Source organism: Indicator indicator, chromosome 16 (genome assembly GCF_027791375.1).
Source record: "Indicator indicator isolate 239-I01 chromosome 16, UM_Iind_1.1, whole genome shotgun sequence".
Taxonomy (NCBI): Eukaryota; Metazoa; Chordata; class Aves; order Piciformes; family Indicatoridae; genus Indicator; species Indicator indicator.
The window spans coordinates 11,639,667-11,663,349 of NC_072025.1; the positions used below are offsets into that span (position 1 = coordinate 11,639,667).

At 39.3% G+C, this 23,683-nt stretch overlaps 1 protein-coding gene across 1 annotated transcript in view; it reads right to left on the reverse strand.

Annotated features, from left to right (window-relative positions):
• The window catches only part of FBN1 (fibrillin 1), a 151,489-nt gene that overhangs the window by 54,196 nt on the left and 73,610 nt on the right, over positions 1–23,683 (reverse strand). The window contains exons 13-25 of the mRNA XM_054387954.1: positions 23,242–23,367; positions 21,084–21,206; positions 13,440–13,562; positions 11,973–12,125; positions 11,256–11,309; positions 10,257–10,382; positions 8,006–8,131; positions 7,300–7,419; positions 6,197–6,334; positions 5,168–5,218; positions 2,447–2,572; positions 1,438–1,662; positions 72–197 (exon numbers count right to left, since the gene is read on the reverse strand). Of these exons, the coding sequence (XP_054243929.1) occupies positions 72–197; positions 1,438–1,662; positions 2,447–2,572; positions 5,168–5,218; positions 6,197–6,334; positions 7,300–7,419; positions 8,006–8,131; positions 10,257–10,382; positions 11,256–11,309; positions 11,973–12,125; positions 13,440–13,562; positions 21,084–21,206; positions 23,242–23,367 (1,617 nt within the window). The remainder of the gene's footprint in view (positions 1–71; positions 198–1,437; positions 1,663–2,446; positions 2,573–5,167; positions 5,219–6,196; positions 6,335–7,299; positions 7,420–8,005; positions 8,132–10,256; positions 10,383–11,255; positions 11,310–11,972; positions 12,126–13,439; positions 13,563–21,083; positions 21,207–23,241; positions 23,368–23,683) is intronic.

A 23,683-nucleotide genomic window follows, 5' to 3' on the forward strand; every position in this document is an offset into this window, starting at 1 on the left:
CAGTATTTCCAAAGGAGTTCAGTTTTTCCCTTTCAAATCTAAGTTTCAAGAGGTACATTCATGAAGTTTACCTGTGCAATTTCTCTCTTCAGAATCAAGAGCAAACCCACTGTCACATCTGCACTTAAAACTGCCAATGGTATTTCTGCATTTTCCATGGGTACAAAGACTGGGGACCATTTTACATTCATTGATATCTGAAAATGAAACAGTAAGGACATATGATGTTACTACTTCATACAAAAACACTGCACAAAAGAACAATGCTGACTTCAGAGCTCATCCTTTCTCATGGTAATGACCCTTGCTTTTGGGAAAATTGTAGACCACACTACATAAATATTGACTTCCACCTAACTAACACTGTAGACATGCTCCACTGGAACTGCCAAGACCACTTTCTGACATAAACCAGTATTAGTCTCCCCTTTGTCCTGCAGGATCTGATCTGTAGCTCAATGAAGTCAATGCCAAGATTTCAATGGGCAGGTGATCAAACCTACAAGGGCAAAGGGAGACTTCCAAAGGAACCACTCTGGGTTTTTTGAGATGAAAATGAGACTTCCATAAGTCATAGAAAACATAGCAAGCATAAATAAAAACATTTGTCACTTTTCTGAATAGATAGTTAATGGCTTAGTTACTGTTTATAAAACTAAAGCTGAAACTAACAGTAATTGTCATTCATATGTGTTTTTGTCTCATTTCAGACTTCATAACTGGGTTCTGGGTAACTGGCTTTCTTTATTAACCTATTCACATCCATTTGTGTCTGACATTGTCCACCTTAACTTCATTGATAACCCTGGGAAGACAGTTTTCAACATGTGATGTTAGGGTGTTATTGCGTGAATCCCATTTAAAGCTGGAAGCTTACCAACCATAATCAAACAAAGACTTGGTTTACATTGAACTAAATTATGCTGATTTGAGTTATCATCCTGAAAACACTTTTTTTCTATTTCTCTAAGTAGCTCCAAAAGACATTTCCAAAAATGTTCACCCCTCCTTGCTTACTCCACAGCAGAATTGAAGCTATTGTACCCTGCACAGGTAAGAAAGATTGTTCTTTAAACATATCCAAAGTTGGCCATTCAGTTTGTTCCAGTTTTTATGTTATGAGGTGCCAGCTTTTCAAAGTTATTCCAATCAGCCAGAGGCATCATTCGAGGCCAATTCAGGCAAAACCTCTCCAGCAAAGACACAAACTTAGTGTTTGGAGGCTGCAGTATTATGTGGTGTTTAACAGTCTGTGACACAGACTAGATTATCTTGTGGTTTATTCTGGCCTTAGTTTCCACTAACTCCATTTTTAAATGTGCCTTAATATGAGTGAAGTACCTTAAAATTTTCAAACTCAGAGGAATTTTCCAAGGGAAGAGTAAAAGGAAAAGCCAGCAGCATTTGCTGGCAATGCACCACAAACTGATTACAAACCTTTAGAGAAAGGTTTCCCAGTTATCTCTATTTTTGTAGAGAACCCAGGTCCTCTTGGACAAAGAGCTTCGAATTCAGGCGATCCCTTCAGAGGACACTCCTCACACTCAAAGCCCCATGCAGCCCCCACTGAGCAGCAGCAAGCATCCATTCGATGTCGGCCTGGTATCTGTGAGGTGCATTGCTCATCTTCATGCTGCAGGTAGCAACTCTCCAAACGAATGTCTGTTGGGCAATTGAACAATATGTTTAGAGAGAATGAGAAAACTTAGTTCACTGCAGAGCAATCCAGAGGACAGTTTGTTCCATATTTTTGTGGACTCAGAGGAGCAAGCACACTATATAATATCTAACAGCCAAATACTAATGTTAAACTCAGAAATTAAAAGTTGAAGTAAGTTTAAAGCACCATTCTGAAAAATGGTGCTCATCACTAAGTAAATTTTGGATAAGAAGAGAAATTTAAGCATTCCAGCTTACTATACCTAAGGCCTTTTAATTACTACGAGCTATGCCTCGTTTTGAGACAAATCTTAGGCACTTACTGTCATAAAGAGACAAAGACGCTTTGGATAGACAGGATACAAAACCTTGATAACCTCCATTAAATTGTGGCTAGGAACACCACATCCCTCCTCAGGTGCCTGAGTCCCAGCTCACAATGGTCCCTCCCCCACACACTCTTCCAACCCTGGTAATTTCAGCGGGGCTGTGGATTAAGAGTGCTAAGAGAACTGATGATCTTGTAGTAATTTGTCAGATGAACAATCTGGAACTAAAGCAATGCTATTTACCAGCTAGCAGATGATGATGGGCTTTAGCTACTACCACCAGAATCTGTTCATATTCCAGCTGAACTAAGTTCATGTCTCTGATTGATTCCATTTGAAAGTTACTTGTGTGGAGGAAAATAATGCTCCTTACCCCTGAGAAAACAGGCAGCACAAGCATTGCTCACCACACAGATTTGCTCTTCCCTAGTAGACCTGTAAGTGGAATTAATACCTACCAAGACATGTCCGTCCAGAGGCATCTAAAGTCATTCCATTGGGGCACTGACAAACAAAAGATCCCAAGGTATTGACACACTGTCCATTTGTGCAGACTCCAGGAAACACCTCACATTCATTTACATCTATTTCCAAACAAAATACGAATAAAAGTAATCACCAGCATGCTAAACACAAACAAATCAGAAAAACAAAATTAACATTCTAACATATTTAGTTTTTTTTTAGAATAAAATACAAAATCACTTCAGTTTACACAACCTGACAAAATTCCAAATATTTAGGATCCCCTATGCAAGTCAGCCAGAAACAATTAATTACAAAAAACCACTGATAATTAGAAATAATATGTTTGCTATTTGCCATTCCTACATATACTGAAATCGAAAGTAACAAAAAAAAGAGAGGGACATTTAAAAATTAAATCAATTTTGATACTCACTGTGGACAACACTTTGGAAGCAAATGGGCAAAGAAAGACAAAGGTAAGTGCACGATGAGATTATGCATTATTTCCATGAGATTAAATTATGCTGTGTGGGTTTTTTTAACAATTGTTTTTAAAAATCATGTATTTTTCATGTCTATGTCTTATTAGGCACTCCTCTGCATGTCTGGAAACTACACCATTTGAAATCCCACGACCTTCTCAGCAATTAATAACTTTATATAGATTAAAATAAACTTCTTATGACTCCATGCAGAGTTTAACTTCATTAAATAAAGATTATATTTCTATTTTTAAGTGGAAAATTTAGCACTTTTCTCAAGGACAATTTGATTAACTGTGTTAGCTTGGCCTTAGCATAAATAAATGTTCAGTAATCTTAAGAGTGGGATCCTCCTACCAGTGTCCTTTTGTGAAGAGTGTATGCTTCACAATTGCCTTCACAAAAAAGCCTCCAGCACTAACCATGGCCCAAGATGAAGCACGACAATTTGTAGGACAGGAGAGGATTAAAAAAAAAAAAAAAAAAAAAAAAAGGAGAAAAGAATGACTGATAATCTATAGCTGAATATTCCTGTATAGAGCAAGACATGAGTTGGGTGGATTACGTAGGCCTCCTAATCAAACTCCTGTTGGCAACAGGCTCTGCAGCTATCAAACCACACGGAACAGTGCAGAGGACGAATGTGGGGTGAACATTAGTGGCCTCTACCCTTGAGCAGATTTATAAATAAAAGGCTCATACTGACTAAAAGGCAAGAAGCAAAGCCAGTAGACTATTAGAAAACACTGAAACCCAGCTCACAGCCTGTGAGCAATATTCTAGCTGACAGCCCCAGGGCTCACTCATAAACTAGGGGAACACTGCCAACTCAGTTTGCTTATTTCCTTGCACAAGATCCATTACTCATTTCTCATAGACTGTGTATGGGAGAACTGAGCATCACCTTTTGGGAACTAGACTTACTCCCTTGCCTTGCCTCATACTTGCCAGTAAATTTCCTAGAGATCTTCTCCTGTCTTGAAAAATGCTTACATTGGTTGAAACCCAAATACAGCTTCAGTACGCTAAAAGCAGGGGAAACTACTCTGAAAAATCTGGGGCTATCCAGGTCCCACTGAAATGGATAGATGTAATCCAAAGTCCTGGTAAAGGAAATGCTAAAACCAGTTATGTCTACATCTTGGAAGCATAAAGTTTCCATCCCAGCAGTGTTGAAAATGTTCTAAGACTTTCCTTGTGAAGAAAGATAGGTGGGGCTGCTTCCCCCTCCCTGCCCCCCTCTTTTCTTTCACTCACACACTCCAGAAAGTGTTGCTGAGGTCAGATAAGTTATGTACAGTGGGTCTGCAGCACAGACATGCCAAGGTATTCAGTCATCATTTGGAAAGCAAAGAATATGTGTGAGGGTGTTCCTCTTGGTTGGTTTTTTGGGTTTTTTTTCTTTTTTTTTTTTTGTTAAGGGAAAAAACAATGTTTCTTTATAGAAGCTACATACGGGAGTAATTTTAAAAAAATATTTTAACTGCAGTGTCATGTCAGATGTTGTCAGTCAGGATGACCCACAGGAGTTTGAGACTTTCTGAGCTTCTGCATATTATGGAAATATGCAGTACTTTTCCAGGGGTTCAGATCAATTCAAATGAAAATGAAATAGGGTGGGACCTTCAATTCTCACAGAATAGTACAGAGTCATCTCATACCAAACAGAAAGCTACACATTAAAAAAAAAAAATCTTTAACCTTTCTTCAACCAAAGATTAACTGGGTACTGATTCTTTTTTTTTTTTTTAATAAGACAACAAAACTATGCTTTGGAATGTGTCTGGTTTCATATAATGTTGGATGGAAGAAAGCCAAGGTTAATGAAAAAAAATATCCCCAAAGAACCTTTCATGTGAAATATATTTTTTAAACATTCTTCTTCTAAAGCATAGGTAATGGCTTGTCATGCCACTATATCAATAATGTAATGTCTTATAATTAAGATGCCTACACTGGCCAAATAGGTAACACAGTTAACAGCATTTTAAGAGAGAGAACCCTCTCCATACACTGGTAGACACTGTACTTTGAGATAAACTCTCTGTGTGTAGGAATGTTAAACAAACTGAAACCAAATTCATCCCTAACATAACTCTAATCAAGTCAATGGAACTACAGGAGGTAAAAATTTGGCATAGTATTCCTCTATGCTAAAGTAACCACTTAAATAAAAAAAAAATGGCGTTTTTGTCATTCAAGCGTTTATGGAAAGGCAACAATAAATACCTTCACACAATGTTCCTCTTATTCTTGAATATCCCTTTTGACATATTGGGTCTGTAAAGCAAACAGAGGCAAACTTTTAAAAATGCCACAGTCCAAAAATTCACCATTAACTTATTGTGCAAAACCGATCATGTGAAATATCATCTAGAGTTTATTGCTATGAGAAGTCTGAGTGCTTAGACAGTACTTTCTGAAATAATAAAGAGATAAGATGGAACAACTACATAAACTACATCAAGTGTCAGCCATTGTCTTTTTTTGGCTTCTCATGTTCTTCAGATAGCTAACCTAAAAGTGGTTCTATGATTTTTGCTTCATTCAAATCAATTAATTCATTTAACTTGATCACAGCACATTACAGCCCTACTTATCATGGATGGGTGAGGATGAATTCTGCTAAGATAAACAGGATGATTTTAACTAAAGATTTAAACAAATTGGCTTTCAGTATATAGAGACAACAACACACACATTTTTGCATTCATCAGCTCATCTCTGTGTTTCCAGTTTATCCCACAGCTCAGTCCAATTACCAAGTGAATATGCAGAGACCTCGACCCATTTCTTGACCAGCTGTATGATTCTCTAGGTCATCAGCTAATCTACAGAGTATAATAGTAAGAGCCACTCCCTCTCCTCCCTCCATTACCACACTACTTGTTGCAAACATTTTCTTGGGAGCTCTGGGGAACCTGCATCTATTGCTACATCATTAGGAACTCTGGATCACTAATTATGGCAAACTATGACAAAGCAATGCTGCAAGTTACAGACTCTAGGTGTGGTCCCTTCTCTTCACAATTGAAACTTGTAAATTGTTTACTAGAAAATGCAGTTAGAACTTTCTATAGCTACATTCTATCTCTCAAATACTAAAACTTCTCATTTTCAGACTGAATAAGGAATAAACACTTGATAATAAAACAAGTAAAGTTATTTGTCTAGCCTGTGCCCAACCTTCTGTGACAATCTGGACCAAACTCATAATAGGAAAAATTCTGAGTTTCTGAGGAAAATGAACAGTGTTACCTCGTTCACATGGTGTACACGGGCTTCCCCAAGCAGCACCTAGTGAGGAACAGCACTGGGACTTCAGAGTTGCTCCATTGATATTTATTTCACATCTTCCATCCACTATGTTCTGCCAACAGGTACCCTTAACTGTTTCTGTTTGGAAAAAAAAAAACAGTGTATTGTCATGCAGATTGTTCAGGATGATATATTAATATATTGGCAAACACATTTGCATTTAACCATAAAAATAATCATCTTTTCATTATAATTTACCACATCAGATCTGAACTTATTTTAAAAGTTCTTAATTTATCTTTCTCTGTGCTGGAGTATAGCCTGAAATTATCCCAGGAAGGAGCCCTTGCAAATCCCAGTTTATTGATCTTAACAAGGAATATCTCAACACCATTCCAGAGTCATTGTATTTACTATTACTCAGATTAACAGCACAAGCAGAAGAAGAAGGTAGGTATGAACCCTTTGTAGATCTTCCATTAATCAGATTCCCCAGCCTGGATACCTGATCTTCCCATATAGAGAGTGACAGGAGATAGCCAAGGATCAGACAGAGCTATGGTTCCACAATTTTCCTCACTGATTAAGGCAACAGCTATAAGTTACTGTCTCTCCAAATTAAGTAAGGGAAGAAATTATGAGTCTGCAGAGTATCCAAGTCACAGCACCATCCATGGCTGCTCTTGATCTGATCTGGACTGCATACAACTTACTCAAGTTCCAACTCAAACAGAAAACTGACATTTCTTAATGATCAAGCAGATCTTAATGAGAATATAGCCACTCCACTTGCAGAGGGTGTTAAGTGTGTGAGCACAGTCTTGAAGAAGTAGTGTTACTATTTCTGTATTTGTTGCAAAAAAAAATCATCTCTTTTTCAGATTTGACATGGAAGCACAACGTGCTCCCAAAGGCTACTCACACTTTATGTACCCACAATTATGGTGAAAACAAACACTTTCTTAACATTTCTTTTATAAAGTTTTACATTAAATTTACCTACACAAGTTATTTTAAAATATTTTCTAAAATTGGTGCTCAGTGTTTCTATTACCCTGGACACTTTCAACCAGCAAACACGAAATCTTCAGAAGAATAAATACCTATGCAGATGGTTCTCGTTGGATCCAAAGTACTTTCAGGAGAACATTCACAAGCAAAAGAGCCTGGTGTGTTTTTGCACACTCCATTAACACAGGGGTTAGATTCACACTCATCAATATCTAGAAGAAAAACACACTTCCATTAGCGTCAGGAAGCATTAACAAAAATACATATAGGAGTTTTTAGCTTAGGGAAAACTGGAAGCAGCTCTCCTCATGACCAGTTTTCTTGATGCTCTTCTTTTATGAAACTCCTCACAACAGATGTGTGTGTCCTAAAGGCACACTAACACGTTAGAACATTAAAACACTGAACTTGGAAGCACCATGTAATTTTTCAGTGATACCCAGGTACTGCCTTGCTTTGTGGTGATGGACCACATTGTTTGAATGATCTGATACACATCCTCTCTGGGGTTCAAAAAGGGTTCAAACTGGGAGCTGTCTGCCTCTGTTCTCAATACAAGGTAACAGATTTGTAAAACGTGGTTCTTCTCAAGTTTTACTCACCCTTGGCACAGTGGTCCCACTGGTAGTAGTTTGAGAAGAAGTGCTAGTACAGACCTAATACAAGCTATTCCATGAGGTTACCTAATGCTTCCCTATTTATGTTTTTTTAGTACTACAAGTTTTATCCTCATCAAGATTCCAAGTATTTCTGGCACAATCTGAGAACAATCCAAGCAGATGAAATATTAGCAATTACCTTCGCATGTCTTTAAGTCGGGAGTGTATACAAATCCTTTTGGACAGGTGCAGGTGAAACTTCCAGGGGTATTTCTGCATTGCCCATTGTCACAAAGCAGCATGTTCAGTGCACATTCATCAATGTCTACAAAGGAAATAAAGAGCTTTTTGTAAGAAAGAAAACATTTCTGAAATAGAAGCCAGAACAGAATTTCACTCCCAACATCAACATTTCATTGTTGGAGTATTTAGGAAGAACAAAGACACAAAAGGGTGAGCGGGAGAGAGGGAGAGAAAACTCACATACAAAACTGCAAGTTTTTTTGCACCAAAAAGACTTATAGATTCATTTAGTAGACAAAAAGCTTGGAATTATTTCAAATGGAAATTACCATTCTAAATAAACTAACACTAAAGATCCTACTTAACTGCATTTTCCTTCTTCATGAAAATTATCATTAACGGAAACAACAATAATAGTTACATGAATTCAAGCCACAAAGATGTCACCAAGAGAAAAATTAACATTTTTTTTTTAAATAGGGTGGGAGAAAGGCTTTCTCTGTATATTTTTGCTGATTTTTTCCTGAGCTTTGTTCTTCAGAAAGCTGCTTTGCTTTTACAAGAGTTTGTACTTTCTTTCTACACATATTCATAATATGTTACAGCCACACCATGACTGAAAATAGAGCTTATAATCACACTTTCATATTGCCTATATTGTGGAATAGGTCTATGCAGTCTCTGATTCCCTGCAGAGCAGCCCCCACAGTCCTGAAAGAAATGAGAGGATTGGTTTGGAAGGGGTTGCTGGTCATCCTGGTCTTTAAGCCACCACTTTTTCCAAGCTGGCTCTGAATTGTCTTAGATGCTATGGTTAACAAAGTTGATGCAAGTCTACTCTTGCCTCAGGGGTGGAAATATAAATAGAAACATTAATGCTAAATTTCAAGGAAATTTATTTCTTAGAAAATCTGTGGTCATTAAGAGAGAAGTTGCAAGAAGACAGCCATGGGCCATGAATGGCAGGTGAAGACCAACAGCAGACAGACAGAACTGGCTAAGTCAGAGAAGCCTCAGAAAGTGTGGAGAGAAGTTGGGAAGACTCAGTAAGCTGGGAAGACTCAGAGGGTCAGTGCAGCAGCTGGGAACAGCACAAGTGCTACAAAAAGCATGGAGATCTGCAGAATAAAGCAGACCATGTGGGAAGCTTCACAGGAGTTCAGAAAAGTTGAGAGAGGGCCAGGTGGAACATTATGGAAGAATGGGAAACAGCTGTGATGGTGCATGGATGTGGGCTGCAACAGGGTGGGCTGGGGAGCAGCTGGAAAACTCACAGATGGATGGGGAGCAAGGAAGGTATGCCATAAGCTATGGGCAGACATTGAAATGGGACATGGATAATTAAAGCCAAAGAAGCGAACGGGAAAACGGGATAATTACAGCATGCCTTTTATCAAAGACACATCAACTCTTGTGTGTTTTTTTAAACGAGATAGTGGATAGTTTAGACTGAAATAACACAGATGACTTAAGCTGTTTAAGTAGAGAATACAGAACCCAAATAAAATTATTATGTAATCTGGAGATAACAGGAAGGAATTTAAGAACTTTAAGATGGTTCCAGAGCTGGCTGAAGAAGAGATTACAGTAGGGCATATTAAATCATGATTGAAAGAGGTATCAGCAATGCATTTCAGGGATCAGTCTTGGGACTGGTCCTATAAAATACTCATAACAGTGCAGGAAAAAAAAATAATGAGATTAAAAACTCTGGACAACACTAAGATGGAAGTTATTAGGAATTCAGAGAATCATGCAAGACTAAATTAATCTTGACAACATGAATGAGAGAAATAACATGAAATATAATTACCAGCATTCAAAACCTTGCAATTAGAGACCCATAACAATAACATGCTATAAGCCAAATTTCATCAATTGAAGGCTATCAAGAAAGCTCTGGATATAACTCTCAATTAGAGATTGACTTTGATCCCAAAATAGAACATGTATTTGAGAAAAGACTAATGCACTCGACAATCAGTTTAGGCAGGATATTCCTAGGGACAATGGAGAACTGCTGGCACCACTACACAAAGCACTGGTCAGAACTCATCAAAACACTGCATACTGGTCAGATCAGTTGTTTTCAAGAGAAGGCTGCAGGCTCTGCTTTCACGGAAATACTGAAAGTCTCTGAAGATATTGAAGATAAGGTGAAAGAGGAAAAAAACAAACATGAACATGAAAAATGGGACACTACATACCAATGCAATTTTTCCCAGTTGAATCCACTTCATATCCGGGGTCACAAAAACATTTGTATGTTCCATGCAGATTCTCACACCTTCCATTTGGACAGAGATCAGTATCCAGTAAGCACTCATTAATATCTACATAAAGGTTAAAAAAACAAAACAAAACAAAACAAAACAAAAAACAAAACACAAACCAACCAGTCAGTTGTTGAGGGGTTGTGAAGGTTAATTCTTAGTATAAGAAAAAGATACCCTTTCAATATCACTAACATTGGCTGCTCCGTATTTATAATCATGTAGTTCCAATTAGGGAATTCACACCTAAATATTCACACTCAATAGAAGAAAGCATTCCTTTCACACTAATTTAAGATCATCTCTAGCCCACAGACATTTAAGAGACTTACAACTGCAAATAACTGGAATGTTAAACTGGAGCCTTACATTTAGAAAGGCACATGTACTCCAGATACACACGTTCACATGTATCTCTTGATTCATAGATACATACGTACACATGTGTATCTCCTGATTCACAGCATTTCCAGATACTATCACTCTCCAAAGCATGACCATCCCCCCTTTCTGAATGCTTTTCCCTCTCTACTGCCATCGAATCTACTAGTGAGTTTGCAGTTTCACAGTTCTACAAGTACAAACTTTTTATTGCAATAATTTGTTCCTTGTCTGCAATTAACCAAACTGTCAGTCTGGCCTTTTTTTATAGATGAAAGTGTGAGAAAGTTCAGTGTTCAACATAGCTTTATTCCTCAGGATTATTTCAGTTGAAATGTGCAAGTATGACTTACCTATATGTTTCCTAAACCATATACATAACAACACACTCATTTCCTCCAATATTACTCTACTGGGTTGCAAACAGCCACTTGAATAAACCTTCCTCCCATTCTTGCCTGCCATCATCCCCACCAGCATGTTTAACAAATCAAGGATGTCAAAGTAACACTTTTAGAACTGCTACAGTTGAATTACATTAGGTGATCTTACCATTTCCTCCTGCAGTCATGCCAGTCCCACTGCTGCACAGAGCCTGATACTCAGCTGGAAAAATATTAAAATACTTACTGGAATATTCTTTCTTAGCTCATTGCTTCCAGCATCATTATTTACAATATGCCAATTAACTATTTGAATGAAATAACATGCCTTTCAATTACTCTAAAAACATAATAGCCTCCCAGTTTCAGAACCTGTGAAACATTTTAGCAGATTCACAATCTGCATTTGCTCATGAAGACAGAGGAGTAAAAATTTCACATGGTGAACTGAGGCATATAGGAATAGACATAAAATTCACGCTGGCTCTCCTGCACAAATGAGCTATAACACAATCATGGCAAGATTCTCCAGAACTCATGTGTCCAAACTCTTGCTCAAGATACACATTCAAAGACCCCAGGAAAACAGGAGTTTTTCTATAAATTTAGCTCATATTTAATTCCATTTAGCAGGAGCGTCTTTAGGAGCTCACAGCATATCAAGGATCTCTTATGCTTAAAAAAAAAATTGGCATTTACTGTTGGTCAAAAAATTCTCTTCTGTACTCTTCCAACATGCAAAATAGCAGATTGCTCAAAATATGCATTATACAGCAAATTAACACTCCTGATTTAAGGTGCAATATTAATCCAGAACTGTGTTTTACTTTTCCAAAACCAGTTTCTCAACAGAAAGCTTAGATTAAAACATGTAAAGATGCCATACCTGAATTTTGGGCTGGGCAGGGCTGACAAGGCTCCCCAAAGGCATAGTCGGTGCTGGCACAGCAGCACTCTGACTTTGTAACCGCACCAGTTAACGGTCTCACGCATTGTCCTCTCTTGTAGCCCCCGTAGCAGGTGCTTCGCATGTGTGTATCTGAGGAAAGAAATCGCTCTTAGTCCTGCCACCACCGGCTATACTGCTGTAGATTACACAAGTATTAAAGGTAGCTCAGGAGTCGTAAACACTGTAGAACAGCTGTCAAAACAAAACATTTTTCACCATTTCCCCATGCTTTTCATCCACCAACATCCTCATTCTGCTTGGGAGAGGAAATTCTTCTTCCTCATACTCCTGATTTGGGACATGCAAACTATTTACTGCATTTAATGACTTAATATGTATAAGTGAATTACTTGGGGAACAATCAATACTTAACCCTGAATCAGCATGAAGCTATGGGGAAAAGGGACAAAGTTGCTGCCTGTGACAGGGACATTGCTCCCTTGTCACTTAACAGGCCCAGCAGTAGGACCTCAGAGCTACAACCAAGCATATCTTAAATCTCCTGGAAAAAAATATTAATCAGTACTGCTTAATTTATCTTCAGAGCTAGAGAAGTAAATTGTTTTTAATGAGAAGTATTTTCTCTCCCCCTTTTAATCTTGTCAGTTGTCTCTGATTCACCAGGACTAAAATTCCTACTGGTGTAACACCCTTAATTAAAAGCCCACTAAGGCCACACTAAAACTTTTATTTTCACTTTGTACCTGAAAAAAAGCAGAATGCAAGAAGAAGAAAAACTTGCATAAGGAAAAAAATAAAAAATACACTGTCATTAAAAAAAATTAATCTTTCTTTGCTTGTAAAAAACAAAGGAAAAGTCAGTAATGCTATTCCAGTACATAAAATTTTAAATGTAAATGTTTACATTTCAGATGCAGGGATAACATTTCTCAGTTTTTAGAAACTAGCCCATAATGGTTGTCAGACACATTAGAATTTTAAAATCAAACACCTCAAACATCCTTCACGTCTAGAGAAACAGGCAGAAGTGGAAAAACTGCTATGTTCCACTTTAAGAACAGGTGAAAGTGTGATTAAATCTTTAAACTTAGTGACAAACAAAAACTTCTACATTGACAGAAACGGGGGTAAATTTTCACCTAATCAAAACTAATACAGCTCTGCTCACCTCTGACAGCATTGTGCTGTAGAGTCTACCTTACCTTGTGATTTGGCAACACATTTTTCTCCTCTATAAATTTAAAGGAAAAGGAAAAACAAAAAAAGAGCAAAACGGGCTATTAAAGTAACTGTCCCAGAGCTATTAGTATCCATTATAACTAGCACCCCACCAATCCATGAGAAAATGGCAAATTCGACATTCAAACTTGATCTGTCCATCAGCCCAGCATTACTGCCTTAACATGGTCACTTGTGACTTGCCACACATTGAGCGCATCTTACCCACACACACTCGTCCGTCCAGCCCGACGGCGAGGCCCGGGAAGCATTCACATCTGAAAGAGCCATCAGTGTTCACACAGCGCCCGTTCATGCATATTCCAGCTGTCTCACACTCATCGATGTCTGTTGGAGAACAGAATGAGCTTTATTAAGAATTACATTGCATACTGCTCAATGCCTGGCTGAAACTTGCATTTGTGCAGCTTATTTTCAATGCATCCTATAGAAAAATACCAAGTGTACATGGAAATTAGTTTGAGCATAGGTTTTATTAGGAATAATGATTAATTAATTCTGTGAAATGGAAGAAGAAATAAACAGAACAAAACCATTTGCTCTCCTTGGAGAGTGAAAAGAGACTACATTTTCCTAACTTGTTCCCAAGAGGTACATATTCCAATTTAAGGGTCGTTCAAGCCAAAACATAATCAGAGGAAGGAGGAAGCTGTGACTGCTAAGACAAAGGACTTCTGTAGGGCATTCCTTTTGCATGTTAATGATTTGTTCATGCTGTAAAAATGAGTCCTAGGAACTCAGTCCAGATAGCAAAATGAGTATTTCACCCCCACTATGAGATGCCTTCACGGGGCCACCAAAGAATTTCCCCTCCTCCGTCTACGAGCTCCTTCAGAAGCGTATCTGATCCTCCAGTCAGACCCTGCCCGCATGCAGTGTCTCTCTTGTGACCTACATGACAATTGAGTTTTCCTGTCAGATGCTCATTACAGCCCCTTTGATAAACTTTCAATGGACAGACAGCACCAAAGTCCTGAAAGGAATTTGCTAATGATTTGAACCCTGAGCAATTGCTAAGCACAAGGTACTATCTTTGCCCAACAACAGTGCATTGAACAACAAGGTCCTCAGCAAGGAAATACAAGAATGAAATCTTATCATATTAGGTTATCACAAAGGGATGTTAAGTTAATTTTAAAAGTATATAGGCTGCCTATCCTGTTAATAGTAAGATCATTCTCAAGACACAGAAAGGATGCCATTATTTTATAAGAGATGAAGAAAAGGAGTGTTTAAAATACTGTTTGGAAGTATGTATAACCTTTATAAAATAATCACTTCATAACAACTCTCCATAATATATACAAAAGACAGTGTGTGTGACAATTTCCTTTTTACTGACCTTAAAAGGGCAAATTGAGAGTGAAACACCTCTGTGTTTTACTTAGTTTGTGTTGTTTGGCATAAAATATAGCTTGTATGATCCAAGATTCCTTTTTCAAACTGCATTTTAAAATAGAAGTTATATTTAAGTACATGGGCTCAATTAATTTCTATTTCATCCTGCAATCTTTTTTTCTGTTTCAGACAAATCTTAAATGCTTCTCCCACTTTAAATTTAGTCCTTACTCAGTATAAGTAAAATCAGACTTGGGGCTTCAAAATGTGCTCATACTATTTAACAGTGTGGACAGTTATTTTGTCAGACAACATTGAACTCCTTTGACACACACAAGCTCTCCTACAAGCAAAAAAGAAAAAATCAATTTCCTTTTTTTAAGGTTACTTAATTAAACAGAAAGGCAAAGTTATTTGGTTTCCTTTTCCAGTAATTGACTTTTTTAAAAGATTTTGTTAACTAGTGAGGGGTGAAATGTGGAATCAATTTTCTTTTGCACTGATTTACAAACACGTTGAAAATACTGTTATAGATGTTTTATATAAAGTGGGTCTGTGATTGCACAGATCAGCTGAAAACCTGGCTCCAGGGAAGACGGGATAAAAAGCCTCTGCTTTTACCAGGGTCTAACTCTGGCAAGGCTCTGCTCTCTTCTCTGGTAAAAGTCGCCATTTGGACAACTTCAAAAATACTCATTTTCCTGACTTTTCCCAGAACACCTCAGCCTGGACTTTTTCCTCCATGTCCAAAGAGGTTTTGCCTTTTTTTGCTTAGCTTGCTCAGAAGTGCCAGCTGGGTACAGTAAGTGTTCTAATTTTAACCAGGAAAAATTTACTCCGACTACTAAACTGATACTTCCAGTTGCCTTGCAATACTTTTCAATTTGGGGAATTCCTATTTGGTCTAAGACGAAACAATGTATAGAACAGAAATAATGCTTTAAACCTCTGCCTGTATGATGTAAGTATTTCTGAAAAATCATCAGGAAATCATCAGTGAGTGAAGTTAATGGTGAATAAGTATGTCTTGTATTACAGAGAATACACAAGACTACAGTGTAACATTCTTTTTTGGCATGTTATTTCTTAAAGCTGGAGTGGAATTTTTTACCAGACAGCCAAGCATATGCCCTGTACTTACACTTAAATTCCAATTATATGGAACTAAGTGTGAATTGCAGTATATCGTACTTACCACTTTGAGATAGAAATTCTTTTTAATAGCCCAAAATTCAGCTTAGACTACATCAAATGAAATGTTTACAGGAGCAATGTGTTGCACACTGCAATTCTTATATTACTTTGCTGATCCTCTACAGAGTTTGGGAAAAAAAAAAGCCTTCAATTGCCTATCAAAACTGCTCAGGCAGGTAGCCAATTTGCTGCAGAAATGTCAGTCTGTGCATACATGCATTCCCAATATGCATGAACACGGACTGCATGTGCAAGCATCAGCTCAGAGTTTAAGCCTCTGTAAGATCTTCATGCATTCACTTAACAAACAAATTTGGGATATGCAGTGTGAACAAGGAGTGTTTCAAAGGCTAATAACCCTTCTGTAGTACAGAAGTTATTTACTCTGTACATGTGGTGTATGTATACAGAAAGAATTCAGTAAGAATAAACATTAAAATATACAGGAAAACACTCTATTAAAGATCAGCCTTTTAAACTTTTAGTAACTGGAGACATTTAGCAAGAGATTTGTGCACTCTCTAGCCACTACATTCCTGGGAATTATTTCAGGATACTTTTTGCAAGTGGAAGAAAGGAGACAAATATGAAGTTGGGGGAAGGTGCAGTTTGGGTGTCAAGCTCTCAAAATTTGATTTAATTTTGTCCCAATAGCAATCTTACCATGTAATGAACGTTTGCACACACACTCATAGAGAACAAGGCTTGCTGTAAGTGTTGAAAAGCAGTGAGAGAAATCCTTCATTATGCTATAAGATCTGTTCCAACTTCCAGTAGGAATCATTTGAGTTGCCTGCAATTTTGGATAATTTTCAAATATTCCTCCTTTGATGCACAAAGGTAACATTTCTCTAGGGCCAGAAACCCCCTTTTTTGGCTGTATCCATACTTCTGATTAGCCAGGACACCTGTACAGAGGCCATGAAGCTGAGTATCACTGAGGTTTTGGGTTTTAAGTAGTCTGAAGCAATTTACACACCATCTTCTTGGATGGCATTTCAGTGCACAGTCTGATGAATATTAAAAAAAAAAAAAAGAAAAAAGGAAGAAGAAATAAACAAAAGATGCTCCAGGCAAAAATTAAGCATTTGGGCTGAGCTTGCATCAGTGAGTCACACCCCTGCTAATGCCACACAGAGCAGCCAGTGGTCTTTGGGAACAAGAAAGGCTGGTGTGTCAAGGTCTGATGGGCACCGAGTTCTTCTAGGCCAAGTGTGAGACTAAGTCTTTCTGCTGTCTCACACAGAGACCAGCTGGAAAACCAGCCTTGGCAAAGCACAGACATACACCTACCACTTGGAAAACAGGTAAGAACAGAAATAAAGCTGATTGCTCCAAATAAGTGAAGCTGCAGCTAACACATCCAGCAGCTCTTCAGCTAAGGTGATGCTTGCAAGGATCTGCATTTGTTCATTTGAGAAACTAAAGAATAATTCCTTCTCCCAGTCCAAACAGCTCTATTATAAAGTATGAATGGGGGTCATCTCTCACAAGAAATACCTGATTCCCCTACCTGGAGGCTGAGTAGTGCTGTCCTACATACCTAGTGCAAAAGTTATCAAATGCAAGATTAATAAGTGGCTCAGAGGCTGGTCTCACCAACAAAATTTTGGGTTCTTTGATCTTGGGAACTCTATACAGCCCCAGGTCTGCTAGCAACAGAGGGGGTACATCTGTCTCAGGGGGAGAGAAAGATCTTGGCACACGAGCTGGCAGGGCTTGTACAAAGGGCTTTAAACTAGGCTTGAAGGGGGAGGGGAGTGAGCACAACAATAGCAGAGATGAATCAAAGCCAGAGACGGGTAAAACCAGCAGCCCAGCTGAAGTGTATGTACACTAACGCACGCAGCATGGGTAACAAACAAGAGGAGCTGGAAGCCTTGGTGCAGGAGGAAAACTATGATGTTGTCACCATCACAGAAACGTGGTGGGATGAGTCTCAAAACTGGAGTGCTGTAATTGAGGGCTACAGACTCTTCAGGAGAGACAGGAGAGGGAGAAGGGGTGGAGGAGTGGCCCTGTATATTAGGGAAGCTCTGGACATCATGGAGGTAGAGACTAAGGATGATCAAGTTGAGTCCCTGTGGGTAAGAATTAGAGGGAAGGTGAACAAGTCTGACATCCTGGTTGGAGTCTGTTATAGACCACCTAACCAGGAAGAAGAGGTTGATTTATTATTCTTCAAGCAGCTGGAGGCTGCCTCAAGATCACTTTCACTCGTTCTTGTGGGTGACTTTAACCTGCCAGACATCTGCTGGAAATTGAACCCTGCAGAGAAGAGGCAGTCTAGAAGGTTCCTGGAGTGTATGGAGGACAGCTTCTTATCCCAGCTGTTACACGAGCCTACCAAGGGTTCAGCCCTGCTCGACTTGCTGTTTACAAATAGAGAAGGACTGGTGGGAGATGTGGTGGTGGGAGGCCGCCTGGGGTCCAGTGACCATGAAATAATTGAGTTTTCAATATATGGTGAAACCAGGACGGGCATCACCAAAACCTCCACCCTGGACTTCCGAAGAGCAGATTTTGGTTTATTCAAGGAACTAACTCGGAAAGTTCCTTGGGAAACAGCCTTTAAAAACAAAGGGGTCCAGGAAGGCTGGACTGACTTCAAGAAAGAACTCCTGAAGGCACAGGAACAGGCTGTGCCCATGTGCCGGAAGAGGAGCAGACGAGGGAGACAACCGGACTTGATGGGCAAGGAGCTTCTGAAGGAATTAAGGGAAAAAAAGAGGGTGTATCACCTTTGGAAAAAAGGGGAGGTATCCCAGGAAGAGTTTAAGGACGTTGCTAGGTCACGTAGAAAAAAAATTAGAGAGGCAAAAGCCCATTTAGAACTTAGACTGGCCACTGCCGTAAAGGAGAATAAAAAATATTTCTACAAATATATTAATGGCAAAAGAAGAGGTAAGGACAACCTCCACTCTTTATTGGATGCGGAGGGGAATACAGTAACAAAAGATGAGGAGAAGGCAGAGGTACTTAACACCTTCTTTGCCTCAATCTTCAATAGTGGGACAGGCTGTCTTCAGGACAACTGGCCTCCTGAACGGGCAGATGGAGTCAGGGACCAGTATAGTCCCCTTGCAATCCAGCAGGAAGCAGTAAGGGACCTGCTAAGCCACTTGGATCCTCACAAGTCCATGGGACCAGATGGGATCCATCCTAGGGTGCTGAGAAAGCTGGCAGATGAGCTGGTCAAGCCGCTTTCCATCATTTATCAGCAGTCCTGGCTCACAGGAGAGGTCCCAGATGACTGGAAGCTGGCCAGTGTGATGCCCATCCACAAGAAGGGCCTGAAGGAGGAACCAGGAAATTACAGACCTGTCAGCCTGACCTCAGTGCCAGGCAAGGTTATGGAACAGGTCATCTTGAGTGCAATCACACAGAACCTACAGGATGGTCAAGGGATCAGGCCCAGCCAGCATGGATTCAGGAGGGGCAGGTCCTCCCTGACCACCCTGATCTGTTTTTATGATCAGTTTACCTGCCTGGTGAATGCGGGGAAGACTGTGGATGTAGTGTGCCTGGACTTCAGCGAAGCCTTTGACACCATCTGCCACAAGAAGCTCCTGGCAAAGCTGGCAGCTCGTGGTTTGGACAGATTCACTCTGAAATCAGTCAAGAACTGGCTGGAGGGCCGAGCCCAGAGAGTGGTGGTGAATGGTGCCACATCCAGTTGGCAGCCAGTCACTAGTGGTGTCCCCCAGGGACATGAGCCAGCAGTGTGCCCAGGCGGCCAGGAGAGCCAATGGCATCCTGGCCTGTATCAGGAATAGTGTAGCCAGCAGGACAAGGGAGGTTCTTCTTCCCCTGTACTCAGCACTGGTCAGGCCACACCTTGAGTACTGTGTCCAGTTCTGGGCTCCTCAATTGAAGAGAGATGTTGAGGTACTGGAACATGTCCAGAGAAGGGCAACAAAGCTGGTGAGAGGCCTGGAACACAAATCCTATGAGGAGAGGCTGAGGGAGCTGGGGTTGTTTAGCCTGGAGAAGAGGAGGCTCAGGGGTGACCTGATTGCTGTCTACAACTGCCTGAAGGGAGGTTGTAGCCAGGTGGGGGTTGGTCTCTTCTCCCAGGCAACCAGCAGCAGAATGAGGGGACACAGTCTCAAGTTGTGCCAGGGGAGGTCTAGGCTGGATATTAGGAGGAAGTTCTTCACAGAGAGAGTGATTGCCCATTGGAATGGGCTGCCCAGGGAGGTGGTGGAGTCACCATCCCTGGAGACGTTCAAGAGAAGACTGGATGAGGCACTTGGTGCCATGGTCTAGTTGATTGGTTAGGGCTGGATAATCGGTTGGACTGGATGATCTTGGAGGTCTCTTCCAACCTGGTTGATTCTATGATTCTATTCTATGATTCAGATGTTTTATCGAATTTATTCGCCTCGTTTGGATCTAAAGTCTAAGTCTAGACACCATGCAGTTCAAATCCAAGACTGGTACAGTGTTCAAGAAGCAACAGAATGCAAATTAATTTACTTTATCTTTCACATCACTAACTCAAAACCAAATTATTTATTCACACATTCTAGTTTTTATCGGTTGAGAACAAGATGTGCTGTGTAACACAGTGTGATTTTTTTTTATTTGCCAGGTGTAAGAATTTTTGTCTTCACTCCAAGAGTTAAAAGATTTTAGTTTTTTCAAAAGAAAAATGGTAAGTAACCTCGCCCAGCACTTGTTTATTCCTTGTTTCGACTTCTGCCTTGTGCCTATAAAACCTGTTGAAACATTAAGATTTATATTCACAGAACTTCCAGTTCTTGATGGAACTAAACAACAATTCTGATGATATAACAACCAACTAGAACATTGCAGCACCTCCCACAGGGGACTACTGCTGAGCTAGTGCAGCAAATGGAAAAGACAATCTTGCAGCACTCATGTCTGCATCTCAGTCATACTGGGTGCTGGGCACTTCTCGGAGATGCTATACTGACTAGGAACATCTTGGAAGGAGTGAGAGAAAAATGCAAAAGCAGCAATGAACTAGGGTGTTTTGGTGGCCAAAGGCAGAAAACTTTAAAAGGCCAAACACAAAAAGTGAGACATACTGGAGCCAAACTGCAGAAGACAAAAAAACCTGGAGTTTAACTAAGTCAGATCACACAGTCCTTGATCAAAGAGTATTTCCCACTGGCTGGCTAGGGTGGTTGCTCAATGCTGTGGAGAAGACCGAGTACTGTGTTGCACAATGACAAATATTCTAGATGATTACAAAAGCATATCTGATGAGAACTCTGCCCACTATTTCTTGTCCTCAAGGATTACTGTAAAGAAATAAGGCTTTGGGAACTCATCATTTATTGTGCTCACCTGTGCAATAGCGTCCATCAGATGCTAACTGGAACCCTGGTTTACAAATGCATTTAAAACTGCCATCTTCATTGATGCACATCCCATTAAGGCACATGTTCCTTATGCTGCATTCATCCATATCTGAAAATGAACATAATGGACATCATACTCAAGTAAAAGAACTCTTACTACCTATAGCCAAAAAGATGAAATGTGATTTCTTTCCTAGTTGTCAGAGGTCTATCAAACATACAATGAGACATACTGCACCATCCTAGAAGATGTGTCACAGCAATTACTCCTTTTTTTTCGTAATGAATCATTAAGGTATGAAGGTATGCATCAAAAAAGAGTGAAGAGAATAAAAAACAGACAAGAAATGGGACAGATTAATAACTGCCAGTTGGCAAAAACTGTAAAAAAGTGAGAGAAAGGTATGTAATTGAAGAGGGCTTGCAGTCTTGATGTAAATAGAAGCTAGGTTAGAAGCAGCCTCCTATTTGGAATGGTAAAGACAATTTTACATTGTTAAGAAGACCTTAAAGGGGAGGGGTAGGTATCTGTGTTGGGAGGATGAGCCTAAGATTTATGACATAGGAGAATTTCCAGCACTGTACTCAAGCACACGTTCTGTAGGCACTTTCATGATCAACTTCCATTTAAAATGAATTCTGCCCTTTGCCTGCATTCAGCATGACAGGTCACAGAGAGATGGTAACTACTAATCATAGCTTCATACTAGCATTATTCACCCTCCGACCTAATGGCATAGCATGAAATTAGTTACTCACGTGAAAAAGTAAAAATAAAAGGCAAGTACTGAGAATTCTGTGCTTGATTTGAGTAAGCTTTTATGTTCTTTTAAGTTCTCATGTTGTCCTGGCACAAATGAAATCAGTTTTGGATGACAGATCAAAACAACTGCACTATTTACCAGTTTTATCTAAAGGACTATACACAGTTACAATAAGGTATGGCACAATGCCATGGTCTTTCCTGATTAGTGTGGGTGCACGTGTATTCCTAAGAACAGAACTCCATGCATTACATGACAGAGATGAAACTGTTTCATAAGTGGATGCAACAGACATTCTGGCAACATATGCAATGGAATTAAAAATGTTTTACCAGACTGCTGATGTCCTGGTTCTTATTACTATTAGCACATGGTATTTGGTGGGAAAGGAATAAGAATCAAAGTTTTTTCCAAAATATATTCATTTCCAAATATATTTAGTCAATATAGTTTCATAATAAGATATTTTAAAAAGCAGCTTATAGTACTGAACTCTATGTAAAAAAGGGTCAGGAAAAATCGAGTCTTAAAATGTCTGTCTCTACCAAGGATTAACAGAATCACCACTAGCACATAAAATCACTGGATCATAATGACATTACAATATATTCAGAACCGTGCTATTTTCCTTAATATTGCAGCTGTCTTGGACAGAAATTACACTTCTAGACATGGTGTGTTTTCTTTTTACTTACAGGCTAAGTCAGACAGAAATAATTTATGATTAAAAAAAAAAATCATGCATCTATCCCAACCAAGAATTTTGGCATTAATGCTTTGAGCTGAATCACTGAGATAATATTCTGCCAAAAATGTTTCTAAGAACAGTGCTTGAAATTCCTTTAACGTATGAAGAGATCATTGGGAAACCTCCCAAAAACCTTGGGAAGCATGATAAAGAACATTCTTCTTTTTCTCCCCTTTACTAAAGGTCTGGGAGGTAGGAACACATCAATTATGTTTACAAATTTTTCTTACAACAGTTTGTATGGGTCAGACCAGTCTGAATCTACATAAACCATATTACTAGTCACCCAGTAAGATCCCATAAAGCATGCTGTTAAACACACAGTAAAATCAGGCAGCATGTGACTTGTGCTCCAATTTGAAATGTACCACTCCCAACACAGACACTGCATTTCACGCTGGTGGTATGTGCTATTTCTCCCGCTGGACAGACAGCCCAGTAAAGATTGCCAAGCCAAGGCTCCAGAACTGGCTGCAAAAGGTAGTTTACTTGCCCTCCCAGATACAGCAAAAGGTATTTAGAAATTTGATTCCTCGTTCCTTCTCCCCCAAAACAGAGGTTCTTTTCTTTTTCATTGATGTGAATAACCTCTTGCAACTGTAATTACTGGTAACAACTCAGAGAAGGCTTACCTTCACAGTTTTTCCCATCGGCTGCCACTTGAAAGCCAGCGTTACAGACGCAGTGAAAACTGCCATCTGTGTTTATGCATCGCCCGTTATTGCAGATACGGCCATTCTGTAAACATTCATCAATGTCTGAAAGCCAACCAGACAGACAAGTAACATTTTGAGGTTTTCCCTTTTTTTATACTCAAGAAGAATTTTTCCCATTTCCCTTTCCCCTAGGTTTTTAATCGTACAAGGAAACTACATTCACCTGAAAAATGATTTATTTATTTTGATTTCCACAGCCAAACATTATGGGGGTGGAAAATGTTAATCAGCTTGAGATTTCAAGTGTGAACAGTACCCTGCAGCTTGCTCAAACAAGAGTCAGAACCTTTCAACTGGGGTTTTTTTTTTGCATTTTTTGTCACAAAAATATTTTTATTGAAGTTTAACTTAACAATAG